At 37.6% G+C, this 27,523-nt stretch overlaps 3 protein-coding genes across 10 annotated transcripts in view; 1 reads left to right on the top strand and 2 right to left on the bottom strand.

Moving 5' to 3' along the window:
* CASK (calcium/calmodulin dependent serine protein kinase) overlaps positions 1-27,523 on the top strand; it is a 189,058-nt gene that overhangs the window by 87,679 nt on the left and 73,856 nt on the right. For all 8 annotated transcript variants that reach the window (XM_066314066.1, XM_066314063.1, XM_066314070.1 and 5 more), the window contains exons 5-6: positions 818-890; positions 18,769-18,871. In XM_066314066.1, coding sequence (XP_066170163.1) covers positions 818-890; positions 18,769-18,871 — 176 coding nt within the window. The remainder of the gene's footprint in view (positions 1-817; positions 891-18,768; positions 18,872-27,523) is intronic.
* Positions 6,058-7,205, bottom strand: GPR82 (G protein-coupled receptor 82). Its single transcript, XM_066340085.1, has one exon. The coding sequence runs from the start codon at positions 7,187-7,189 to the stop codon at positions 6,146-6,148; it is 1,044 nt and encodes a 347-aa protein (XP_066196182.1). The 5' UTR covers positions 7,190-7,205; the 3' UTR covers positions 6,058-6,145.
* On the bottom strand, positions 12,082-17,201 carry GPR34 (G protein-coupled receptor 34). Its single transcript, XM_066314061.1, has 2 exons — positions 17,063-17,201; positions 12,082-15,214 (listed from the first exon to the last, which is right to left on the bottom strand). Exon 2 carries the CDS (start codon positions 15,190-15,192, stop codon positions 14,044-14,046), a length of 1,149 nt encoding a protein of 382 aa, XP_066170158.1. The 5' UTR covers positions 15,193-15,214; positions 17,063-17,201; the 3' UTR covers positions 12,082-14,043.

The raw sequence follows: 27,523 nt of genomic DNA, 5'->3' as shown, positions 1-27,523 counted from the left end.
TTCTTTGTTTGCTTTTCTCAACATCGCAGATTTTTTAGCACCATAGAAACCAGGTTGGAGGAGACATCAATGTCTGTATTTCAACCTCCTGCTCAGGGCAGGGCCAGCACAGCATTTGTGTCATGTTGCTCAAGGCTTTGTCCAGTGGGGTCTAGAATACCTCCAAAGAGGGAGATTCCACAGCCTCCCTGAGCAGCTTGATCCAGTGCATTGTTATGTTCCTATGGAAAATAACATTGCCTTTAACAGCTGGGGCCTCCAGAGGACAAGGATTGCCTCCCTTAGCCCACAGGAATGCTCTGGTGCAGCACAGGATGCTGCAGGATGTGTTGGCTCTGCTGTGCTCAGTGATCTCTTAGGGCATCCTTTGGGCACAGTGGAGGAAGAGGTTGCCCTCCAGTCTGCATCAAGCAAATCAAGACCTTGGTGCAGTCCTTTTCGAGATAAATCAGGCACTGATACTTTTTTATTTCTTTTTTTTTCCTTTGTGTTTTGTTGCCAGAAAAAAAAAAAAAAAAGAGAGTTCCTGACTTCTTTATCATATCAAGCAGAATTACTGAACATTTGAAACTTTTACAAAAACCCGGAAAACACGGATTTTTCTTTTCTAATTTCCCTTGGCTTCAATCAGAATAATTCTCAAGCTTTAGATTGTATTATTCACTATTACAAACATAAACTCCATTCTACGTAACTCTGTATATTTGAGGTTAAATTGGTTGATTAGTTTTATACTGTTAGACTCTTAACAGTTAGATTAAATGTGTATAGTAATTTCCCTGCAGGTTTGTCATTCATAATGTGTTTGTTTTTTCAGTCATTACATGAGACAGATACTGGAAGCTCTACGTTACTGTCATGATAATAATATAATTCACAGAGATGTGAAGGTAAGGGGGATTAATTACTTTTTTTTTCCTTCATCACAATAATGCAAACAACTGAATTTCAATTTCTATAATTTAGGGAAGGGAGGAGCTGTAGGAAAGGAATCTCTATTTGCTGACTGTGTCTTTATTCTTATTGTGTCATGTAAGATTAAAGCCCACCCTAATTCCATTAATATAGAACATTTAGGAGGTCTGTATTCACAAATTACACATGCATTTGATTACAACTTGCTTTGAAAGTCAGTTTTTGAATATTCATACGGAATCTGCTTGCATTTTTTTCTTGTTAGGAAAATGTGTGTATACATTAATTGCATAAATTAAACTGGAATTGGTAGTTTATTGGCATCAATTTGACAGCATAATGACAGCCCTCATTCACACTAAGATTTCATAGAGATGCCCACGCTTAAGTGCTACAATATTATCTACTTCTTGGAGACAGTCCAATGAACATTTATTATTATGAAAACCTTCTTTAATATAAATAAATTTGGGAGGAAAAATGCAGTGTCTAAGACCAGTGTATGTACATATTGTCTTCGATCTGGTAAACTTTGGACTGTTTCTATGGATATTTATGGAAGTAGTTTATCCCAAAGTATTTTAATGTAAGTAGCTGGGAGTTTTAACCAAAGTGGGCTTGACTCTCTTCGATTTGAATATGCATATTCTTTGTTAATGTCATTGCCTAAAGTAGCTATTCCCACTTCTCCAAGAGTTTGGTTTCATCCAAAGAGAGTAAAGCAGTGTAGGAATTAAGGAAAATTCTAGCAAGCTGTCATGATGCAGTTTGAGAAGTGATTCTTGGAGTTTAGTGAATAGAGAAGATTGAGAGAGGGTGAACTGTGAGGGGAGAGAGTACAGACACTTGAACTGGTGATTTTTATAAGGAGTCATTTGGTTTTCTGTACCCAGATGTTGCCGACCATTTCCAACCTCTTACTCCTTTCCTTTTTAAAATCAAGAAGATTATTATATAACAGGCTTTCTTTCTAAGTTTGATGTTTCAATAGTAATTTTTTAAAACAGATACAAAAAATGGATTCTTAATTGCTAGTAGAATGTCTCATCTTGTTCTGTGTTAAAGATTCTAGGTACTTTTGATTGTTGGGTTTTGGTACCATGTGAATTTCAGACTTAACATAATCTTTATGTTGCTGTGTCTTCCGGAAAGCTCCACTTGTTTTTCTTGGACCATATTCTTGAAAAAAAAAATGTTTTAGCTTCAAGGGCCTCTGAGGGAGGCCCCTTTCACTGAGGGCAGAGTGGGAACTTATTTTAGTGCTTATCCTGTTTCTTAGAACCTCAGAATTGCAGGGATTCTTCATAAATATCATCCTTAGAAATGAACCAGTTCAGATTACATGGGTTAGGAAAAAATGTCCAAGATATCAATCTAAAGCAGTGTAAACCAACAGTGTTTTGTTTTGGCAAAAGCAGTGCAGAGCTGTAGGGTTTGGGAGTAGAATACATTAAACTAACTGCAGTATCCAGGCTCTAGATGTCACTGTAGACATTGTTTTGAAAGGAAGTAGACTAAATGACCACAGAAATTACCTGAATGGGTGAAAGCACTTTAATAAAATCTATAAGGTTGAGACAGACAGGATACATTTTCCTCCCTTTTAGACTGTCTGTGAATGTTATTTTGAGATGTAAAATGCTTGGTCATTTTCTGCTGCACAGGAAAATTGGCCCCCTATAGCCCATGTAAGGTTTTAGGTGTCTTTCAGCTCTTTTGTGCTCCCTTAGCTCCTGGCTGGTTAGGAAGTTAGACAGTTTAGAGCAGACAAAATTAAAGTTTGCTGGTGCCAGAAACTTCACCTGGCTTTTCCAAGTGCCCCACATTCACCATAAAATGACAGAATCAAAACATGAAAGCTTTCACAAGATGGCCTGCAGTTGTCCTAATTGCTGTCACTGCTTTGTGAGACCAGATGTTTCTTGAGCCTGTGTACATCATTTGACCCCCTTCAGCATCGCTTAAAGGCTTTATAATCAGTGGCAATTACACATTTCCTTCACCCTCAGTTAAGGTGATCCTGCAGTTCTTGGAAGTTGGATCATATGGTAAGGAAAAGAGAAGATGCAGGAAGGTAGAAAACGAATGACACCTGTGCATAGGAAATGTGAATGTCAAGAACTTTATCCCTTACAAAAAGATTTGTTCCTCTTCTGATAGAGGACTCAGCCATTCCATTTGTTCTGTCATTACCTTGCTGTGTCAGGAATACCCAGAAGGTGGCTATTGAAAGTAGCAGCATTGAAAGGGAGTCTTTTCCATTACCAAATGTCATTACGGAGCAGTTTGTGTATAGAGAAATCTTCATGTAAGAGAACAACAAAAAGGAAAGGGGAGGGATGTGGGTTTTAAATAAGATTCTTGTCTTTCCCTGTAAAACTCTCACTGCAATTTGAGTATCATTTGTCACTGGCTTATTTTTGTAATAACTTTAACAGAATGGTTTTTATCAGTAAAATGTCAAGTGGTTTTGAAATCTTTTGTGAGCCTCTATTGTTATGTAGAATTTTACATAGTTTTGGAAGAATCTTGTCGTAAAAATACCTTTTAATATAAGTGATGTAAGAGTAATTTAATCACATCAAGAGCTTTAGTTTCCGGGGTTTTATCCTTGACTCGTTCCAAGTACTCCAACTTTGTTTTATGATTTCCAAGTAGTTTGAGTATCTGTATGTGTTACTGATTAGCAAATTGGTGTACAGTTGGGTCAGGGTGAGCATGTCAGCAAAATGCAGACATCCAAAGTTGTCATTGTGGGTGTATCTTGGTAGGTATGGATGCTTGTTTCCTATATGTGATCATCTAAATCGATAAACCTGCTAAAGCAAACATACACATATTCTGCTTTCTCTGTCATTAAGATTCAGTTCAATATTTCTGTGACTGGTATCAAAACCAAGGAGTTTCTCCAGGGAATAGGACCAAGCATTATGCACTCTGCACTGTGTGACATATGCACATCTGAGTTGTTCCAGGTGACCTGAGACTTGATCTGTGGATAGATTTGCATGGTGCTTTTTGCACTATACAGAACTTTACCCGTTATATGAATTCTGAGAGTGCACTCAGTTACCACTTCTGTCTTTCATTGCCTGAACTGTTTGTAGCTCAGCATTTCAGATTTTGCTGGTAGAATTCATCACTCTTACACTTCTGCTTTTAGGCATATCTAAAAAATGAGTAAAAGTAGTATGTATGTGTTTGTGTGTATGCAACTGTATATTTGACTATTTAAAAAATAACCAGAGTAGAATCTGTTCTTTAAGGCCGTCTTCCCTTTTCCCTCTTTGAATACTCAAAACAAGAAATCTGTTGCATATTATTTTCCTTCTACTCTTTTCATTTTGAAACTTCTTTTATGCTTTCTGGGGGGTATTCAGTAAAAATTGGTGGGGTTTTTTCTGTATTTTCTAGAACTTACTAGATCCTTGAGATCCAGTAGCAACTTCTTGGTGAGGAATTTGTTACATGTTAATTGTTTTAAAGGGATTAAGGCTGCAAAACCACTATCCAAGGTGCAGTTGAAGTGTCCTACCTGGCCACCTATTTTTTCGGAGGAACACTTCCTCATTCAGTGTACAAGTTAAGAGACTCCAAAACCAAAATTTTCAGTATTTTTTCTCAGTGTTTCTTCAGGCAATGCTCTTTTCCCTGTGCTTATATTCTCTCCTGTGCCTCTGCTTCCTGTCTCAAAGTCCCCAGGCTTGTTTTGTCCAGCCCTTTTCCTATTGACCTGTTAGTGTGTTCAGAAGCAGTTTTGCTGAGAGGTGTATTTATTCTGCTTGGCCTACCTGGAGTTGAACATTCACAAGCTTTCTGGTCACTAAGTTTATATGATTCAGTCATTTGCTCACACAGTCAAAAAATTCATGTCTTCTAATAAATGAGCTGACTTCCCATGCAGCACATTTGAATGGTTTAACCAAACATTTGACAGACACTTTGGGAACTCTAAACTACTTTGCAAACCGGATTCTCTGCCTGTTTCCCTTAGGATTTTGTGTTCACTGCGATAGAAATTAATTGATTTTTTTTTTTAATTAAATAATTCACATGTCACCTGCTAGCTTCTGATTTTGGCACCAACATGTCTAAACAATGCAAGAAGTTTGCCACATGAGCTGTGTTTTGCTGTAGTGTTCTTCTAACTCTCTCTCATACCTTTGAGTTTTGGGGAATTTTTCCTCCATAAACACTTCTGTCGAGTGCTAGACCAATGCAGGACTCAATTTGTAGTTTCTCAAATTGCCTGTATTGCACAAAAGCTTTTCCACTCTTTGAAACAAGAAAAACTTTGATGCAGTTAAGAACTTTAAAGGACATCATCTTGGGCAGATTATATAGCAAAAAAGTCAGGCATATGTCATTTTTTGGTGCTATGTAGAAGTGTTGGAGTGGGATCTTGCTAAGAGTCTGTCAAAAAGTTATATTTGGTTAGTAGTTCCCGAAGTTTCATTCATTTTTTTGCCTTTTTGATAAGCACTGAGGAACTTGTGGTTGTGACTAGGAAAGTGTAGGAGGAATGTCTTCAGCCTGTGCTGCGCTCAAAAACTGTGTTAAGAGGAACAACCTCAGGCAGGCTTCGTGCTGAGATAACTGCAGCTAAATTCACTGCAAAATGTATTTCAGGAAGGACAGAAGTGGTGGGGTTTGGGGTTGTGTCTGTGCAAATTAGAAAAGCACTTTGGTAGTGAACAGTTCTGCTCACCCAGACATGCAGCTGATGATCTAAAACCAGTCCTGTCAGGAGCACTTTGCCATCTGGAAAACTTTGACTGCTCAGTTCTATCTTGCTGTAGTTACCTGGCCATTGGAAGTGTAGCACAGTTGTGTTCAGCCATCCCAAGGAAAATGTCTGTGCTTTGTTCAACCTTCTTGTAAAGGAAACCTGTGTCCAGAACACCTACTGATAAAAAGAGAGAGCTGGGTCCTCAATTTCAACCTAGTTTTTGCCTTCTTCCTTGACTTTTTAGGTAAAAGAAACTGTCCACAGATCAAATATAAAATGTCTTTTGTATTATGTGGATGAATAGGTTTTACATTGTTCACTGTACAAACTCCTTGGATTCATTTGGATATACACATCGGATTTATTATGGCTAATGTTGGTGTAACAAACAAGATGGCTTGAAAAGAAAATAGAAGATGTTACCATTTTATTTAAATATTTATGATTTTAGATCAAAGCCTGCCTAAAGGTAGTTAAAATTAGTTTATTATTATTTATAGTCTATGAAAATCTTTCCATATTCCTTCGCATTTCAGCGATAATATCGTTGTTGTGTTTTTGATGTTCTGGTGTGGATTTTGTAAACAGGCCATAAAGACTTTTCTTAAAGGTTTTATCTAAAAGAATGGTTATAACTGGATCTAAACTGCTTTTAGCAGCAGCAAGACAAGTAAGGAAATTTTTAATTTCCACTAGATAGTTTAACCTTGGACAGTCATTATCTGTACCCAGTACATAGAAAATTGGCCTAAAAATATGGTATGGAAGAAAGCAGACAGTTAATATTATCTGGATGACAAGGACGTTTCTTTTCACTCTTCTGTAAATTAGATGTTTTTCTCCAATACAAGTGTTTTCTTGTATTCTGCTCAGATGCCTGGTAAGAGAATAGTATGACCACAAAACGGTCATAAAGAACAGGAAAAAGCACACAGTGGCAAGGGAAGTTGCTATCATTTCGGGACGATCACCAACTTCTACCCTAATGTTGTAGCACGTGGGGAACTCTTCTGAAACCCTGTGCTGGACGTTGACCGTGATGGCTGTGGCTGTTATGCAGAGCACAATCATCCAGATAATGACACAAAAATACTTCGCAAACTTCGGCCGTCGGAACTTCTGCAGCAGGCGCCTCTGGAAGTTTCCTGGGAGATCTGGGGAGTGTTGTGTGCCAGTGCTCTTCTTCAGCGTGGCATACTGGCTGAGGGCAATGGAGCACAGGATGGTGATGGTCACGTACATGCTGACGTGCATCACCAGTGCCCCCAGGTGATGGGCGACCTTGCATGCCAGTGACCCGTAGGGCCAGCGGTGCCCGCCGGCAAAGTAGGCAGCCAGGAACGGCATGGTGCTGCAAACCAGCAGGTTGGCAGTCACCAGGTTGGCCAGGTAAATGTACTGTGTCTTTCGGCTGGGCACTTTCCGGGAAAATATCCAGGCGGCCAGGATGTTCCCAAAGATTCCAGCAGGAAGGAGGCAGGAGTAGATGACGGGGAGAGCTACGGTGGTAGCCGGCGATGGCTGAAGACATGATGAGCTGTTCATTTATGGCAGTGTTTCTTGAGTGTCAGAGCTGGAACACAGTTACAAAATTAATATTTCTATAATGTGCATCTGACATCTCTTCTTTGCTCTTATCTCAGCTGTTTCTTTGTCTCCCTGTTTCTTTGTCATTCTTTGATGCTGTTGCCTTAAGTTTGCATGAGGTTACAGTTTGGGCATTCTCTTCCACTGAACTTTTACGAAGAAAAGTTAAACCCCAAAGCTTTTATGTGCATATAATCTAATAAAATAAATTAGGAAGCTGAAGGTTCAAGCTAGGGTCTGGCAATAACTTCTGTAATCTTGGTTTATTTCTCACTCTTCTGGAACGTCTGTAACCTAATTTCGAAACCACTTACAGACCATTTAAAATTAAATAAGCTAATTAAGTGCAAAGACTTACTTTATTTCCAGAAATGCTGAAGAGTATCTGTATCTCCATTTAACTACAAATTAGTCTGTATGCTGCAAGAATCTCACTGTATATATTTATTCTGTGCACACGTCTGTATGTGGTGTTACTTTATCACAGCTCTGTCAGATGTACATTTAGCAACTCAGTCTGTATTTTTTAGCGTATACAACGATGGTTGAAAACTGCAGTATAATAATTTTTTCCAAGTTCGTTTTTCAGTCTTTTTCAGTTTCCAAACTGAAAATAAGAAGTGAAAGCTCTATGCAACGACTGTGTGTAAAAACTGACATTTCAGCTTACAACCCTGTAGTGGAGAGTTTTTACTGTTGTATGCATACATATCCATACATGTTGTAGTGTTGTGTATCCTAGTTAGCTTTTTTTTTTTAATATCGAATGATATGGGAAAAAAAAAACAGATTTCAAACTTGGGGACTTTGTTTTTAAACAGCTGTAAGCAAATGAACTCTGATGCTAAAGAGGATTCAGTGTAACAATGATAAAAAGCCCAGACACCAAGCATAAAAAGTGTGTTGTAGGCGGTGTTTGACAAATTTCCAAATTAAACTAACTTTCATAGCTCTTGCATTTTAGTGTACTCTAAGTTCCATATGTATTGTTCAACCAAAATGTATTAAATTCTTGTATTATAATGAGTTAATTTCACAAAATATTTGTTGAATTTACTCATTTTAGAAGTCTAATGAAAATCTTTATGTCATTGACCAAATTTTGTCAGGTAAAACAAAGAAGTGGTAATTTTAAGCTTACCTATAAAAGCTGCAGCCACCTTCCCTTGCTGAGAGGAAATATTTCTGTCTGGTGTCAGTTTTATCTCCACTGCTGCAGTGAAAATTGATGGCACTGGAACCTGGCGAGTTCGGTTAAAAATTTCTCTCTAACATAAGCAGATTTTCAGAGCGTACACTTTCCTTTTACAAGATCAGGAGGCAGGTAGGCATTTAAAGTTCAGAAAAGATGATGTCTGTACAAAAAAAAGGCTTTGAAATTAAGTCAGGATCAGCTCCATTGGGGGAAAAAATGGCAATAGAATGGAACAGCTGTAACAATCCTTTAGGGTACGGTGCAGAAACACCTTGCAATCCTTTATATAGTGCTTTCCCCTTGGAGGGTGGAGGAGTTCTCTTTGGGGACTGCCCACTTCATGCTGCTAGTTTTGCGAGAAAACTTCTATTTTCAGTGATATTTAGCAGTTCTTCAACTCCACAAGCTGTCACCAAGCTGTCTGTTCCCAAAGCCCACGTGCAGTTGTGCTGTGTCCATGTCTGTCCTCATGTGAGTGACCTGATGGGCAAGTCTCTTCAGTCTGCTCAGGTGATGGTTTGTGTGGAAGCAATTTACAGCTGATGCATCCAAGGGTTCTGGCAGAGAAAATGGACTCACTGTCCAAGAAATGCAGTGTTTTACACAAATCCAGAGGTGTACACAGGATAGTTTCCTTCCTCCACAGCATAGGTGTGATCACAGATCAAACTCTGTTTATTTCTGCAGAAGTGGAGATGTTTGGGTTTTCTGCTTTCCGATGCATAAGTGGTTTTAAAATGAGGATTTTCCAGCACCTATAAATAAGTTCCCTTATGAGAACAGAAGTTTGGCAATGTTCTTTTGCTAGTTTGGCTTTATGTTTAAACATGGACTATGAGAATTCATCTCATGATCTGTTATCGTTGTTCAGTCTCATTGTTACTATTTTTTTACTAAAATAATGGACATGTAATCTTGCTTCCTATTCTAATTTCATAGCTGAAGTAATTTACAATTACATTTATTTGCTGTGAAGTATTAGTAATTAGGTTGTAAAGCTGTAATTAGTTTGCATGTGCTTTAATTCTTGTTCTTTTTAGATTTAATTATACCTTGCTTTCCACTTTTGAATGTATAGTTATATTAAAAATCATGCTAACAGAGAGAGTCTTCTATTTATTACATGTTTATTCATTTCTTAAGTAGTGTTAGAAGTCCTTGTTACTCTGGTGTTCCACTGAGGCTTAGATACAAGAATGCATATCCTGAAAAGTTGAGAGTGGTGTGAACAATTCCGGTTAGCAGGTTTTTTAAATTGCTATTAGTATTTGGTTGGTTATTGACTGTTGCCTGTAGTATTTATAATTTAATGATAAAAACTCATGCTGTAAGAAGATGTAGTTGTAAAATGTAGCTGTAACTGCTGCCCTTTTTCCTGAATTATTGTATGATAATAGATTGTTGTAATGAATTAGAGCCTATCAGGCTTTATTTTGGAGTGGATTGCTGAGAGCAGTAGCAAAGTAATGAGGTATTAGAAGTTTTTTTAAAAGGCCACCTGTCCCAGGAATACAGTCACAATTGGTTCTAAGCTGTAGCGAACACCTTTCTTATTCTTTAAGTGCACCATTTCCATTCACTTAAATTAAAAATTGTGTTTTACCTAAAATGTATTTGAAGATACTCAAATGGAACACATGCTTTTTTTTTATGCCATGAACCCGTAAGTTCTTCATAATCTTTTTTATGTGCATCATTCACCTCAATGATTTCTATTTTCTCTATTCTCAAACCATGATCACTCTTAATTTATACATGTACTAGATTTTATATTGCCAATAGGCAGCATGTGCTGTATTTCATCATTATATGCAGACAGCTTGTTTTCTGGCCCTAAAAACACAAAACCCAGCAAATTCCCAGTGGTGAAATTCCTCAACTTCAGCCTGACTTGACACTGTCTCTCACAGCCTTATATGTGCTGTCAGAGCATCAAATTAAAGCTTCCATATGTGAACTTCCCAGTTCTGGGAATAACGTGGTTCTTGCTTGTTTTTCAGTGATATAAGTTGCACTCCTCTTTTATGGTTTCATTGGCCAGTGTTGTAAGGGAAGTGATTCCATTAAATATTTCCATGTTGTGTTATCAAAATAATTGCAAATAATTTCAGTGCAAAAGTGAAAGTTGATGGTGGTTTAACACTGGTAGGTAGGTGGGCCTTTACATCCGCTCACTGACTCACAGTCAGTGGGATGGGGGCGAGAATCAGAAGGGTAAAAGTGAGAAAACTCGTTTGTGATTTTTTTGCCTCTTCCCCTTTTTGTTCTTCTGGCTGCTGTTGTGCAGAACAGACCTCCCCTTCTGGTGCTGCCTCCTACTTTGTCTGACACCCTCTGATCAAATCAATCCAAAGTAGGTGGTTGTGGTTTTATCCCAGAAAGCACCTAAATCCCATACATTCTCTTACTTCCTCTCCAGTGGGCAGGGGGAGAGAATTGGTAGAGTAAAAGTGGAAATCCATGGTTTGTGATAAAGAGTTTAATAAGGTTGAAGCAAAAGAAACAAGCAGAAACTAAAAGATGAAGTGGTAGGAAGCAGCTCCATCTGACCAGTGCCCCAGTGCCCTGACCAGTGCCAGTGAGTTCCTGACAAATGGCAACACAGCCAAACCTCATTCTTGGCTTCTGTTTATAGCACCATGTGCTCTGGGATGTCCCTGGGGTCATCTGTCCCTGCTGTGTCCCCTCCCATGTCCTTGTGCACCCCCAGGCTCTTGCTTGTTGGAGGAGTCACAGCCAAAACCAGCACAAGACATTTTGGGACACCCGTTGAAATGCAAGTATGTGTTACAGATTTGAGTAAAGAGGAAAATTAGGTTCTTGCAGATACATGGAGATATGTGTTGAGTTAGCCTTTAAATACAGAAAGCAAAATAAATAGAATTACCTTCGTGTGTAAATTAATCTGAAGACTCAGGTAACTAGGAAGCACTGGGAAGAGGAGAAGTAAGACACACTATTTGAGTGACTGATTCTGTGGTCATTTGACACGTCACAGGTCAAATGACTTTCAGCAGGTCTCTCAAGTTGTTCCAGGACTGTTTGTTCTTCAGTAATACTTTTTTGTAAGGCCTAATGTTTTACCCTCAAATTTGGGAAAACTGATGGTCAAAAAAAATATGTAAGGATTTTAAATATATTTTAAAAACATTAAAGATACCTGCTTCTGTTTCTTGGTCAGTAGTAATTGCTTCCTACGAGACAGTGCTGTCTAGTTTCAAATCCCTTTCTGAGCCAGTTGATACATCTGGCCTTTGAAACCTTGAAGCACAGATTTATATAGTTGTAGAAATCCAAAAGTATTTTCTGATGGCTTTCTGTGGTTGTCTCTTTGTTCTGATGGCTCCTCCCTTAATGCTGCACTTTGTCAAGATCATGTGGTTATTCCTGTTCTCTTCTGTGCCATGCCTGCTCTTGGAGATTTTCTTATAGACCTTTCAGATTTTCATTTCTCAGCTGGAGACTTGATGAATTCAATGAAGTTTGGATTTTCAGTATCAAAACTCTGTACTGCTACTTGATCTTCTGAAGAGATCTGAGTCTGTTTTGGCAACACTGCTGCATCCATGAATTACAAGCCTTGTAAATGAAAATTTAATGCTTCATTCAAAAGAATTTTAGAATTCAAATTTTGTTCAAGCTGCTGTTGTTCATGTCTGTCTTTTCCTGAGTTCCCCAGTCCACACCCCCACCCCAACCTGCTGTTCAGTATCATCAACCAGCTGCTCACAGAGTAACCATAGAAAAGAAGGAATGATGAGATAACATATATATATTGTGAAATTATGATTTATAAACTCTATTAGATGTACCAGAATTGATGTATGTAGAACTACAGGATTGCATAATAAAATTGCACTGTACAAATACAAAACCAAGAGAAGCATTAATATAAATAGGATGAAAAAATCATAAAAGATCATGAAATGCAATTACTTTGAGAGTCAGAAATTTCTGTACAAAGACCTCTGTGGTATGCTGAAATGTTTAATTAAAAAGGCAGTTACTCTCATATCTTTATGAAATTACATGTTTGTGAGAATCTTTCTTTTGAAGATTAAGAAACTACCTAATTTTTTATTTTAAAAGAAAGAAAGAAAGAAAACAAAATAGACTGCTAGTCATTGTAATTTGTTTAACATGTTTATATCCAGTTCTATCAAATCTGAATGATGTAACATCACATAAAAATCAAACCAAGTTTATATCTAGCATAGATGAAGCCTTATATTTACTTTGTTCAGTCAGAGTATTAGGAGTATCTTCTGTAAAATCAGAATATTGTGTGGAATGAGTAAAAATCTGCAGAGATTTGGCATTAAAAATCACATGAGCCATTAGAGAAGTTACTGGTAGTCATATTAAAACCAACTTCTTTACACCTCCTTACTTGAGCAGTATTGTTTGTATGTGTCAAGATAATAAATCCCTATTTTACCAAGCTTGATGTCTGGCCTCTATTTCTTTCACCTTTGTCATCTGTTGTTCCAGACATTTGAGTTGTTCATGGTTCTGCTGCTTTAGTCATCTTTTTGCCAGACAGCCCCCACCTTCAGCTCTCTGGTTTTTGAGAAATGTTACAGTTTGAAATTCATTTGTGCCTAAACACATAAAGCTGTTTAGTTTTAATCTAAGAATATAGCTGTAGCTGTGAAACGTTGCTGTTACGTTGCTATTCACATGGCATCAGCAGTTACCAAGATTATTTCAATCACATGGAAAGAAAAGTCTCCTGCCAGGGAGGGAGCATGCAGCTGGAATGTGTGGCTTTGGAAATCTAGGAGAAGATAGGTGGCTGAGCCTGGCTGATCCTTTTGTTTTGTTCTGTGATTTTATGTTCCTTGCTGAACTATGCATAGCTGCAGTCATCAAATTTGTCACATTGAAGGAAATCTTAGGAAATACCCACGTGTCATCTCTCCTTCATTTATTTTGATTTTTCTGAAAGCGTTGCTTGCTTTTCCTCAGGTGTTTGACCTTGACACTCATTAAAATGTTGGAAATGCAAGGGTCTTAGAAGGGTCGAATATTTTAATTTTGCTGCTTAATAAGACCAAGAGTGTCTTCTGAACATAAAACTGAATTGAAAGCTGTTATATTCTTCCCCTCATTTTTAAGACACATGTTGCTAAATTTTCAAATATTTTCTTTAAAAATATATTTATACATGTTGTTAAAATATTGATATCTTGGAAAACTTTTAAAACAGAGAAAACCATAAAATACATAAAGCCTGTAATGGTATCTAGGTCTTTCAAATAGGACAGAATTTACTTTTTGCAAAATTCAACTATTATTTACATACACAAGCTACTAATATTAATATCTGTATAAAAGTTTACTTTTACAGGTTCAAACCCCTTTGTGGAAATCTCCCTAAATGCAGTTAGTGTTCTAGTTTAGTCCAACACAAAATGTCTGAGAACTTCCTAATTTGTTTTCTTAACAAACAAGAGCGAAAGAATGCTTCTGAAAAGAAACTTCTCATTTTCACAAACAGAAGTAAGACTTCTCATTTTTCTCAACAGGAGGAAAGAGGCAGAATGAGTAGCTGTAGAGTAGAGGATTTTGTGATCTGAAATTGGTGACCTGAAGTGGAAGAGATTCATTTGAACATTCAGATTATAGACTTCTTCCTTGAGTAGGTGGAGTGGGGAGGAGTGGTGGTGGATAATCGCTCTTGAGCGTATTGGCCGAGTTTTATGTCTGAAGTGCTCTCCAAGTTTAGGCTTGACTCTCCATGAAGTTTTCTGCAGATCAGTTGGAATACAGTCTTACGGACACTTCTGGACATTAGGAAATACATAACTGGGTCTAGGCAGCTGTTAAATGATGAAAATATGAGCATCACCTCGTTGGACGTGTGAATGATCTCTCTCCAATAGCAGGATGGGGTTCGTAGCTGTGATGTGATGTAGGCAAACCTGAACATGTGATAAGGCACAAAACAGACAGTGAAAATTATGAGAACAATGAACGAATTTCTTGCTGTCTGGGTGTATTTTCCTGCATTGGGAAAATTTGCCCTTCTCCTCGAAATTTTCAGAAGGTTCTTGGCAATTTTAACATACGAAAGGATCAAAAGGAAAAAAACTATCCAAAAAATCAGTACAGTGATGAAGTTTAAAATTGCTTCTATCTTCTCTCCATTCTGTTTGCTTCGGTAATGAAAGCACTTGGTGGAATTGCTGACCTCAGTCATAAGGAAAGATGGTGCAACTACCACTATAAATCCTGTCAGTGCAATCGCCCACACCGTGCAACAAATCTGCACACTCCGGGTAGTGGTTAACATCTTCGAACGCTTCACAGACTTATTTATTTTTATATAGCGATCCAGACTAATTAATCCCAACAGTACTATGCTAATGTACATATTCATGTAAAACTGAGTTCCCACAATCTTGCAAAAAATCCTCCCAAACATCCAGCGGTTGGTGGCATGATAGAGTATCCGGAAGGGAAGACAGAAGATCAGCAGAAGGTCTGCAATAGCTACATTTAGCAAGTAGACTTGGATAGAATTCCTTTTCTGATGAATGCACAGGAAAGCAAACAGGGCTATAATATTTCCAACCAATCCAACGACAAAAATTATGGAATAAAAAACTATCAAAGTGAGTGACAGTGAGTTGTTGTCATCCAAGGAACAGCTGGCATCATTGTGACTTTCTGAGGCATTTATGGTCAGGTTGCTTTGGTTACTCCAGAATTCCTCCTTGTGTGGACCAATGGTTGGTAAATCAGCTGGAGTTGCAGCCATCATTTACAAAGGGTTTTTAGCTGTTCTGCAAAGAAACAAAGAGAGATTTTAAGAATCTCCGTACATTCGTCAGTTTCCTTTATTGTCTACAGTGTAATGTGAAATAAACATGAAATACTGGAGCTAAAAGGAATAAATGCACTGAAATATTAATAAAAGTATTAGTAAAATCTGAATATCTGGTCTGAATAGCTGAATAGAAGGAGTTTCAGCCAGATATCATAAAATAATGTAAGTCTAGGTAATCTGCAGGCACGAAAGAACAGATAGTGTAGAGTACTCACACAGATAACTATTTCTGTAATTACAGCCTTATTGCTGTCTTGTGTTGTTTTAAAAGACAACTGTTACACTTTCCTGCAAACTTAAGTGGGTTTTTTAATCTGTAAGAACAAAGAATTTTTTAAGTTCACTTCTTAGAACCAGCATTTCTGGAACAGAAAATTTTTTAACTAAGGTTAAACAGGGACAGGTAAGTGTAACTAAGTATTTTCAGTGCTGATACAAAGTACATAGAAGTATATCAGAACAAGTCTTAACTCACCTGTGTTGATTTTAAATAATTCAGATCTCTCGCATGCAACTCACTGGTTCGCAATTAAAAAAGCATTCGTGAATTAATATTTATTTGGCTGTGTACTGTGTTGTGAGTAACCCTGTGAGGCAGTATTACTGCAGCAGCTTTTCTTTAGTAATCTGTACCTTCACATAAATTTAAGTGGCTTTTTTCCTTCTCTTGACTATTCACAAATCAGTATTACACAAATAAACTACTGTTAGCTGGAAATCACATTAATGCAGTAACAGGTTGTTTTCAGACCTTCCTCATTTTCATGGTTTTCTTTGTTGATTGGATAGTTTTTAATTTCACTGAGCTTATTGCTGACCAGGAAGGTACAATGTGAAAGACAGAAGTCAGCCTTTACCAAGGAAGGAAAACCAAAAAAGTAATGTGGTTTGGAGAGCATTCACATGAAGGCGTTTAGAGATATGGTTATCACTGATAAGTAATGAGGAAACTTTAGTCTTCAGCTTGTTTATCATAGCAACAAGAAATGCCATTAAAAAGTTTATTTAGGATGTTTTTGTTTTACAGAGGAAAGAGGCTTTTTCCCATAGTCTCACAAAATTTTCAGAAGTGGTTTTGGCACTCTGAATTTAGCTATCTGGCAACTGTTACGGAAAAAAAAAACCCAACAAAAAATACTGCTGTATATGTAATCTTAAAATGGTTTTTATGCTAGGTCTGTGTCTAGGCCGTGCAATTTGCATGCTAGATCTAAAAAAATGCAAATTTACATTTAATTCTGTGGTGCAGCCACAGCAGTGAAAATGACACTACTTTAGGTAAAATTCTTTAGAAGACTTAACGGACTTGCAGAATCTGAATTCTTGAGAGTAGAGTCTAAAATATTTTAATACCCAATGTTATCTGACTCTACAATTGAACTGAACTGGTAGGGTATGTTAGCAGTTTCAAAAACAGCTGTTCCCATACTCGCTACATGATATTGTCAGGGCAAGTAATTCCAGGAGGTTGAGTTCAGACTGCAGTGCTTTCAAATACATCTTGAAACCCATCTCCTGCTATGACTTCTTGTTTAAATTGCTTTTCTGTGAAAATATTTGATCTGGGGACTTGTATAAGCAGTGACAAGTTTAGATCCATGAGAAAGAAACTTGGGTTACACTGCGAATGGGTTGGAAACAAAACTTTTCGCTGTCGTAAGTTGTGTCACCTCTAAGAAAGCAGATGTGCTTAAATCTAGATATACTTAGAAAAGGATTTGGAGGTCAGTAACACTCTGCAGTTAAGAGACATGTTAGTAGAGATTTATTTTACTACAGCTTAAGTATAAAAGAAGCCACTTACCATTTATGTGTTCAGAAGTTCTGCTGGTTCTCAAAACCGCTGGTGAGGATGGAGGAGAAACGTGCAGCTCCTCTTATTAGAAAGCTACAGCAGCAGCTTCTCTCTGAAAGTGGTGAGCTCCAGCTGACTCGTGCAATGGGCAACAAGGGGAAGTTTTGACTGGTGTTGCAACTCATTTGTTTGGTTTTTTTAAAGGCATTTTTAACTGTCAATACCCAGTTTACTTGGGCTCTGCTGAGAGAGGTTCTGTAATAAATTTTTCTCATTTTTACTCTGAATTGGAGATTCAGGGTTTTTTCTCTCAGAGATTTTGTTTCTGGTGAGCAGTGCAAGTGGCTTTTTGGGTGATGATTATGTTGGTATAGTCTGTCATCTCTTTCATGGAAATAGTGTCAGTTTTTCCAGTGTAAGGTAATGATAAATCAGCACCACAGTGGAATGGTACATTTTATTAATGTTTATATCATTCTCCCGTGTACCTTTCTCCTTGCCTGGGATTAGAATTGTTGTTTTTTCTCACTCAAAATGACAATGATGAGAGGATGTGAAAGTGCCCGAAGTGTGCAGCTTAACCATGTCACTAAGGCAGAAGTGAAATACGATGTGCAGCAGTAGTACCACCTGGTAATACTCTTTCAAGTGAGGCATAAGGAATTGAAAATTACATTTGTAAATTGGAAATTTAAGAGTAGGTTCTAGAGGCCTGATGTGACATGGCCTAAATTTAATGAAGATCTCAAGAACATTGTCTTGAAGGTCTTTATTATATAATTTAAACTTTTACAAAAAGACATGGGTGGTTAGAGATGATAACTTTACAGGTAGTCAGACTGAACTTCTGGTAGCTCCTGGGCACTCTTTCGAGTTCTTAGTTTTGCAATTTAAGCAGTAATGTATTCTTGGGAAGTAGTATACAAATTTGAGGTTCTTCATTTTGAATTATGTGGTATTGGTAAGAGAGGCTTTGAGTAAATGCAGGACGTTCTAAATTAAATTAATTGTTTGGGTATGTGTATTTAATACTAAACTGTGTTCTGATAGATTTTATCTATATGTTGCTTCCTCCTGCAACAGTCAGTTCCCATCTGAATTGTTCTATAATATTATTTCATTTTTATACCTTAAACCTCACTTTTATTGTGGAAAATCAAAGGTATAGATGGCTGTGGCTGGAATCCAGTTCAGACACCTAAAGAATATTTCTCACTGGAATATCCCAGGGCTGTTCCTTTTCTTTCCTGCACTTGAGAAGTGCTGAGTGAGTTCTGTGATTAAGGCTCAAAACAGTGTTTTATGTTTTCTGTGGGAAGGATAAGACCCCACAAAATGTATCATAGGCAGGATATTTCAGCTGGACAGTTGAAACAGTGTAAGGGTTAACAGGATGAAAGAAAAAAGAAGTTATAGCAGGTAAGAAAGTATAGATGTGAATTTTTTATCTCTATTTTATCATGATTTCACTTTGTGTTCTGTGCTAGTTCTGATAAGTTCTGAAAGATTTTGCTATGCCTGGGGCAATAGAAAGGAAGCAGTGTAGAAAGAGGAGTCCATGCCAGGAAAGAAGATAACTGAAATTAAGAAATCATTAAAAAAAAAAACAAAAAACAAAATCTAACTTCTGCTCAGAGATTTATGAAAGCAGTTCTAAAATACAGATTGCATTTCTCAAACAATGTAATAATTTGTCTGGATTTTTGTCTTTTCAGCCTCACTGTGTACTGCTTGCCTCAAAAGAGAATTCAGCCCCAGTAAAGCTTGGTGGCTTTGGGGTAGCAATTCAGCTAGGAGAGTCTGGGCTAGTTGCTGGAGGTAAGAAATTTTCCTTCCAAGTTATTTAGTACTGTGGAGATTGTACTGCAGAGTTCTGTTCTCCTGACACTGCCTGAGCTGCAAAACAAGAGCTCAAAAACAATCTTTCACTAAAGACTTTGTTAACATGGTAAATGCCACAGCCAAGCTAAATTGGCAGTGGAATGGAACGTGAATTCACACATTGAGTATTAAATCCCTGTAAATGTTACTCAACAGGAGGTCATGCTGGTTTGATCAAAACAAAACTGAAAAAACCCAGAGACTTTTTCCCACTTTATTCCAAGCTTTGGCTTAATTTTCCATGCTTGGTAAACCAAAGGAAATAAAAATGAGGTCACTGAAGGACTTGAGTAAGGGCTTGATGCAGCATTGTCAGTGCTCCCCTTATTGATAGGCAATTCCTGTCAGAATGCTGTGCTGCTTAACAGCAAAATTTTACTCGTTTTCACATGTGATTCTTTTCTGTGTTTTAAAATTTCATTGTAATTATTGCCTAAAACATCAATATCTTGATACGTATGTATATTTTTTGACTGTGTTTTGTTTTCTGTGGATTTTATTTCCTCTAGCTGCCTTCCATATTGTTCCAGACAATAGGGTTATGCTTTAATCAGCCTGCACAGATGAAGACCCAATCAATTTTCCGATGCTTTCATTGCCAGAGTAGGAGACCACAACAAAGCATTTTGTTAGTTTTAATATTTTTTCTTCAAAGTTAGTAAGGTCCTTCAGTACCCTGCTTCTTCAAAAGCTCAGGTTTCCTGATTTAATCACTTAATGTTCTGTGTCAATTTGGCTTTTGTACATTTTTAAAAATAAAAAGCAAATCAAATATACACACATACCAGCTTCTTCCATTCCCTTCCAGATATTACTGATACCCTGGAAATATCCAAGCGTCTTATTAACTAGAGACATCTTTTCCAAGAAAATACCCATTCAGTTAAGCTGTAATAAAAAGGTCATTCCTTTCTTTACTTTTCTTGTGTTACTCAGATTATCTGTACCTCAGCCACTGCTTTTTTTAGTGGTAGTTTCTACTCTTTTGTTTATAATTATCCCATTTTTCTTCTTTATGTTCTGCTGAGCAACTTTACCCACTTCTTCTGTTTCAGCCACTCTTCTGGAGGCAGTCAGATGCAGTGCACTTTCAGACTACCAGTTGTCTAGCAAGAAACGTTCAAGTTCAACTTTGAAAAAAAAAATTTACTGCATTTTTCCCAAAGTTTGCCTTTTGTGTTCCTGTTCCCAGTCCTGTGATTCCAGTCACTGTTCCTGTGCCCAACCTCCATGCAGTGATCAGTGCTGGGGGTTCTGTTTGCAGCTCTTACAAATCTCAAACTTCATCACTGTGATATTTATCAGTATCTTTTGCTTCTTCCACATTAACTTCTGCCATGTTGGTCTGCCTTCACACCTCTTTTTTTTTTTTTTTTTTTTTTTTTTTTTTTTTTTTTTTTTTTTTTTTTTCCTCAACTAGCATTTCCAATTTGCAGCCTTTTCATTGGCACTTGTTCTTTCAGCTTCAAATTCCACTCATTTTCAGGAATACCCAGAGTAACTCCACTTCATTTATATACTGTGGAAATTCTCCTTAACAGACTCCTCTCTTTCTTCTCATCTTTGCATTCCAGTTTCCAAAGCACTGTTATCTGGCAGTTCTTTCCCTGCTGGAATCCTACCCAAAGACAGATTACCAGACAATTCCCTACACAGAACTGGCAAGGTCTTATTAATTCAGATTTACAATGTAACCCAAATGTGTTATATGAAAGCTGTCAATACTGGCAGTTCAAACTGGGCTACAAATTTCTTATAAATCAGTGTTTATCCACACATTTGTTTAAGGGTGTTGTTCATGTGCCCTATGGATAAGTTTTGTCTTAATAGAAACAATAATTTATAGGCACTTCTTATTTCTCAGTTGTCTCGTAAATAAAGTAGAAATTCTCCAAATAGAGAAGTCTGAGCAGTATCATAATCAACAGGTTCACTTTCACATTGCTTTTCTAATTTTTAGTGAAAAACATTGATTCTTCTTGACATATTCGATTATTTCCCTATTAGCATGACATTATTTCCCTTTTAGCATGGCAGTGCCTACATTTGGTGGTTAATACATCAGAAAAGAAATTTGCTAGTGGATAAAATCTCTCACGGCATTAAGAAAATTTTACTGGCCTGAAATCCCCTGTGCTTTGTTCGTGCTGGTTTTCCTACTTTTGTGCACCTGGCAATCCCAAATTCTGTGTAGCCCCAGGAGAACTAACTAAAGGGAATTTTCTCCCTCAGTGTGTTTGAAGCCAGCCTTCAAGCTTACAGCTTTTGCTTTGTTTGGGACTGTAACATTTTTTGACTTAACAAAGACATCTTTATCAGAGTGTGCATAAATTGCTGGGGAAGGATTTTTGTAGTAAGTTAAATTAAACCCCAGGTATTAAAATCTTTTGATACAAGTCCAAAGACAGACTTGAGAAGTTCAGAAGGATTGTAATTACAGAGTTCTTTCAAGTAGGTAGATGTTCTAGTAGGCAGTTTAACAGAAGTGTAAGAGAGCTCATGACAACAAGCCATGACATCATACTAGATGTCACTGATGAAAATTCATATGGAAAATATTTTAGGAGTGACTGAATTTTTATCAGCTAACAACTCAGTTGAGATTTTTTTAAGAAAAGTTAATTGTTACCTACTTTATGTAAGTACAATAAAGTACCAGAAAAAAAGGATGTAGCCATAACTCATGTCTTCATAAGACCAGAGGGGAAAATGTAAGGAAATACTCTTTGTTCCACTCCATTTGCCCATAAGCTGCAATAAATGGCTAAGAATTGTGTGTTGTCATCTGAGCTACAGGGAATAGGTTTTGTGAGCTACCAATTTCTGAAGATCTCTTCTTGCTTCACATCTTATGATCAGAAGTGGAAAATTGTGCTAAGGGCTTCACTTGAAGCCTTGAAATAAGAACTTTTTAAAGGAACTCTGGCAGTATATATAGGAGTTAGAGATCTTCATAATTTATAATTGAATTCCTTTATGGAACAGCATGTAGACAGTAAACATTCTGTGTTGCATTGTTAGGATGCAGCTGCAGTAGTGGAAACTCTGGGAAGTCAGTGATTTAATAGACTAATCTCACCTTATGATCTCTGTCTCCTTCCTCAGAGAGTTTTTCTTGCGCAGCATAGTATGAATTGTCACAATATTTTCTTAAATGTGACATCAGATTTATCTGATATCAAATATCTCTGACACTAAATCTTCGGGGTTTTAGCTAGTATATGGTATAAAAGTCTAAAAGAACAAAAAGCTTTGAGTTCACAATGGTATTTCCTTCACTTACTCAATTTCTCCTGGTTTCAACTAGTGCAAAAAAAAGATAACTATATAGACCTGAGTAGGATATGAAGTTCTTTATCTGTGGATAGTTAACTTTCACATTTTACCTTCAGCAGCAAAATGTCACAGATACCATAATGTTAATCCAGTCCAGTAGTAATTTTCATGTATAATTAGCCAGATGCCCTAGGCTGCCTCAAAATCCTGTAGCATCTTAATGTAAATTATCATCTTATTGGAAAACATCTTATGTGTTCTTAGTAGAAGTACAGCATATAAATACCAAGTGCTCTTGGTTCCTTGTGAGCTGCATTTTTAGACTTACTACAAAAATGGCAAAGGGAGGTATTTCCATAAATTTCCCTCTAAATAAGGCTATGGAATGGGGAGGAAGGGGGCAGAATTTTTCAAGTTCCTTATTTTTTGTTTTGTTCTCATCAGTGTAAAAATGATCACAGAATGGTTTGGGTTGAAAAGGGACCTTTAATGGTCATCCAGTCCAACCCCATGCCATGAGCAGAACACCTTCCACTATATCAGATTGCTTAGAGCAACCTGACCTTGAATGTTTCCAGGGATGGAGCATCTGCCACCTCTCTGGGCAACATCTTCAGTGCTTCACCAAACTGCATCTTGGTGGTTTTATAAACCTCAGGTTAGAAAACTCTTTTCTTTGTTGTTTTTAATATTGGAGGATTTTTGTGCTGCATATACTCTTCTTCCTTTTCACTATCTGATTGGTGTTTCAAATCTTTCATTTGTTTTCCAAGGAGAAGTAAAATTTTGTAAGCTGAGGTCCTACACTAGTATTCTTCTTTCTCTTACCGGGTAGTCTTTTCACTTTTTTTTTCCTGAAAAATAAAAAAAATGTGAGTCCCTTCACAGCTTTGCCTTTAAGAGACTTTGTTTTATTTAAAAGATACAACTGTGGTTTTACTGTCTCACAGAAATTGCACTTCACTTCTGGGCTGATTTGAGAGTGCTTACAGGAGGCTAATGTGTTGGGAAATCATTTAGGTTTACTTCCTCCATCATAGTTTTATAGCAGAAAAGGCCATTGAAGCAATTACAATTTGTCTCGTTAACATGTGAGCTTTGCTTTGTTTGTTTTCTGGACACTCAAATCCAGTTGTCCAGTTGTCTGCTGATGCATCTTTTAAACACATTTTCTTCAGACAGTCTTCTGTGCTGAAGGTGAATTACCCTTCCCAGCCCCTACTTTTTTTCCTTTTTTTTAATCTACTCATCTTCTCTGTACACATGCTTTAAACATCTCTATTGTCTGGAGTAATGTGGAAAGGAATTAAGAGTAGTAAAGTACTGCCCTCTCTGATCCGTTGTATGTCATTCTTGGATTCCTTCCACATTATTCTGGACATCCCAGTCTTTTAGAAACACCTTAATTTGTGAGCATATTTCTTATTACACTATTGTGAGAGGTCAGATGGTGATGTTTATTAGTACCTCACTTTTTTTTTCCTAAAAATTATTTGTTCCAGTTGTTTCCTTATACATCGTACAGATACTACTGCTGTTGAAAGACTCTCCTTCTGATATCTTGATCATCAGTCCCCTGCCTTAGGGATGACAAAATCTGATTTGGTCTCTGTATATACTCTTCTTCTATGTGGAAAGCATAGCCCTATTGTCTGGAATAATATGGAAAGAGTCATAGAAACTAAATTATCAAAGGTAAGTCAAAATTTATCCTTAGTGCTTGTAAATGATGTCAGATTGACAGCACCTGAAGACTGAAGGTCTCTGTTTATCCACGGGAAAAATCAGCAAAATTAGAAGCTTTATAAATTTACAGGCTGCCAACAAGTCTTAAAAACTGGCTGGTAAGAAAGTTTACCTCTAGAAATAAGGTATCCTTACCAATGTAACCTGGATGTATCTGTCCAGACACTGAGTGCTTCCTAACTCAGCAAACACTTTGATGTGGGCATTTACAGTGAAACGGATGGAGGCAGGTATCACATTGGCTACATGCAACTGTTGACTCTTTCTGTAGTGATGATTTTCAGTTAATTCCCCTCTAGAACAGAGAAGAACAACCTAAAAGCACACAGACAGAAAATTGATTCCAGTGTTCCATATGATTTCTTCTCATATATGGGTACATCTAAAAATCCTCTCTGTGTGCATGCATTCTGTCTATATTCAATTAAAATGTCGTTTATTCATGCACAGTCATTTGAATATATCCATGAGTGTGCTTATATACTGAAGAATGAAAAGCCTGTGGAAGGTAGAAGTTACCTGTTTCAGGGAAAAATGCCTTTGCTTACTGTTCTTTCTCACACTGCCTCCAAAAAGATGCAGACTTTGTCCCAAAATATCAAAGAAAATTAAAAAGTTTCTAAAATATTTTCAAACTGAACTGTAGAGAATTACAAAATTTTACACTGGATATATTTAGAAGGCAGAATTTCTACTAAGTAATTTGCAGCAGAAGTGATTTCTTTGATCCAAAGGGCAGTGAATATCCATGGGTTTAGACAACATCGCTGTCTATTGACTGTATTTATGCTGTTACTGAGAATTTTTACAGTTCTTGTCGTTGTAACATAGGAAAACTCCCCATCTGTGTGCACTTTGTTCATTTTGCTGAGCTAAGTGCAGTTCAAAGGTGCAGCTCAATAGTCCTTGCTCAGGTCAGTTTTTAGAATAACTTAAAAATCATCATTTGCCTCTTTGATGAACCCAGTGGAGTGGTCACAAGGATAGCAGCTGGCCCAGAAATTACTTCTAAGGTGGATATGTATACATATATATGCATTTTTAAATATGGTTTGACTGGACAGTTCAGTCTCAACCAGTTATGTTTCTCCTTCTTCAGGGTTTGCTTTTTCATGGACATAAAATTGTAATTTCCACCACCAAAAGTATCTACCTCATCCCTCCCATCCAAATTATCAGGATCTTGTAATCAGCACAAACAAGGTTACAAAACCAAATCTGTCTCTAACTGTTTCCACTAATTATAATCTAGCAGTGGTAAATGGCAGGATTTCATTAACCTAGCTTAGTCATCTTTTTCATTTCATTTGTAGTTATGAAGTTCTCATTTCAATTTTAAAAGTAAGTTTTAGTGTTTAGTAGCACTAATTTTTCAGTCTGCTTTTAAGTAACATCCATTTTTCATCTGGTTTATGGCAGCAGCCTGGTGGGGACTGAAACAGCTGTGTGGTGTTTCCTTTCACTAAAGCTCTCTATTCCTTCTGCTCCATGACAAGCAGCTCATCAGAGTGGATCTTTATTGTGTCCTGGGTTTGGACCAGGCCAACAAAGATTGAGTACTTCTACCTGTGATGGAAGAAACACCTTCTAACTTCCAGGGGAGCAGAAAGAAGATGTGTGATGATCAGAGAGGGACTGGTTTTAACCATCACTTGTCTGTTTGTAAGAGCCCTTGAGCACTAACTGAAGGTGCAGCCTCACATTCTGATGTGAGTTCACCAGATGAAGCAAAATAGGAACTTTGAAGTATCGAATATATTTGGATTGTGAGAATCATAGACAAAAATTAAACCATGTCCTCTCCTCACCTTCCATGTTCAGCTTCACTCCCTCACTCCTGACTCACCATCCCACCCCAAGTGGTTCAGGGAGGATGGGGAAGGGCAGTTCCTAAGCTCCTCACTTGCTGGGCAGGTTTTTTCCCTTTCTTTACACCCACTTTCCCTGCAGCACCACTGTCCTGACTGCTGGGCTGAGCTGTGCCCTGCAGTGATGCCATTGGAACTATCTGTGTCTGGCATGGGTCACTGAGACCACCCCTGCAGCCTCAGTGCCAGCACCTTGACACCTAAATTCCTACACTCCATCTTGCTATTGGATTGCTTTTATAGCATCTGTTGCTGCAAGATATGCTATTTACACTAGGAGGAAATGCAATGTTTGCAAGGATGCAAGATGTTCTGTAGGTTACCCTTCGCTGTAGTGAAATGCAGCAAACCAGTGCATCGACAAAAACAACCCAAAGCCAAAACCCAAACCTTTAAGCATTGTCAACCTTTAAGCACGTAGTCATTTTTGTACCATGTTCACCTTTGCAGTTTCTTATTGAAACCACAAAAAGTTCCTGAGCTTAGGGGGCTGGCACGTAATTGTTGAAAATACACATTAAATCAACTTAGATATCATTTGATATGTAAGGTTCATGATTTCATTAGCGACTTTATCCAGACAACTGTACCTTAATGCCTCTTTAAGTAGCTTGTTACCCCATGTGGTATTTTGTCTTCTTCTGATTTCTCCTGTTTGTCTTTGGGGTAATCTCTCTTCTCCACACTTGTCAGATTTTATAACAATAATTATAACGCATGATGGGAAGACAGAATTTTCAGAGAATATATGATTTTCCATTTGTATTGATTAAAAAGATTTAAGTGAGCTTTAGTACCACAAAAGTGGGGGGTTTTCCAACATGTAAGAAAGGTTACACCTGCTCCAAAATTGCAAAAGGGTTCCTCTGCACCCAAGTCTCAGTTAAAGTTCCCACTGAAGCAAACAAGACTTGGGTAAGCCAAGGCTGCTCTGTGGTCTCTCTTGCTCTCCTGAGTTAAAGGTTTCCAGTCAGTGGTAGAAACACCAAGGACATCACGTGAGCAGTCTAAAGGATAGAAAAATGCTCTTTGAACAGGCAAGTGTTGCTGCTTATGCACAGGCATAGCCTGATACAGAGCTAGAAATGCTGATCCTTTTCCTGTCACCAGTGATGGCATCCAAAAGGGAAAAAAGTGGTAAAACCTCATAGATACAAATTTTTAGGCACATAAAAAAGGGGAAAAAAAAATCATAGCAGCTTATGCATACTGAATGTGTATATGATTTCTGTTTTCCTTGTCCTCCTTGCCACCAGGCATCTAAAAGAGAGAGTCATCTAAGGAGATAATTCTTTACCTCATATATGGGATCTTGAAGATTTGGCTTTGAGGTTTCTCATTCAGGGTGAAATTACCGTATACCTACGGAGTGTGTGCAGCCCACAGGAAGAATGAGTCATCTTTCCCCATGAGCATCTCTTTCTCTGTCCAGACTAAAGATCCTTCCTCCTCTCTCTGTCATGCGAGGGATGAGCTGCACTTGGCATCATCGTGGTGGTTTATTCTTTTTTACCTCAGGAAGGGACTGTCCCTTTGCTGTCAGGTCAGCCTGAACTGCAGGGACTTTCTAAGATGCCATCTTAGCCTAATGGTGAGGTAACATCCCTTTGTCACAGACAGATCCCCAACATTTGTTTGGCAGAGGAATTCCCTGATAAACTGGGAATGAAAAGGTTTAACAGAAATCTACATGAAGAAG

The sequence above is a fragment of the Sylvia atricapilla genome, chromosome 2, assembly GCF_009819655.1.
Source record: "Sylvia atricapilla isolate bSylAtr1 chromosome 2, bSylAtr1.pri, whole genome shotgun sequence".
Lineage (NCBI taxonomy): Eukaryota > Metazoa > Chordata > Aves > Passeriformes > Sylviidae > Sylvia > Sylvia atricapilla.
The sequence above is the reverse complement of the archived record's forward strand: the minus strand, read 5'-3'. Positions and strand labels throughout refer to the sequence as shown.

Bases quoted from the DNA above. Each gene is read 5' to 3' on its own strand.
- GPR34 (XM_066314061.1), bottom strand. From the start codon at position 15,192: ATGATGGCTGCAACTCCAGCTGATTTACCAACCATTGGTCCACACAAG.
- GPR82 (XM_066340085.1), bottom strand. From the start codon at position 7,189: ATGAACAGCTCATCATGTCTTCAGCCATCGCCGGCTACCACCGTAGCT.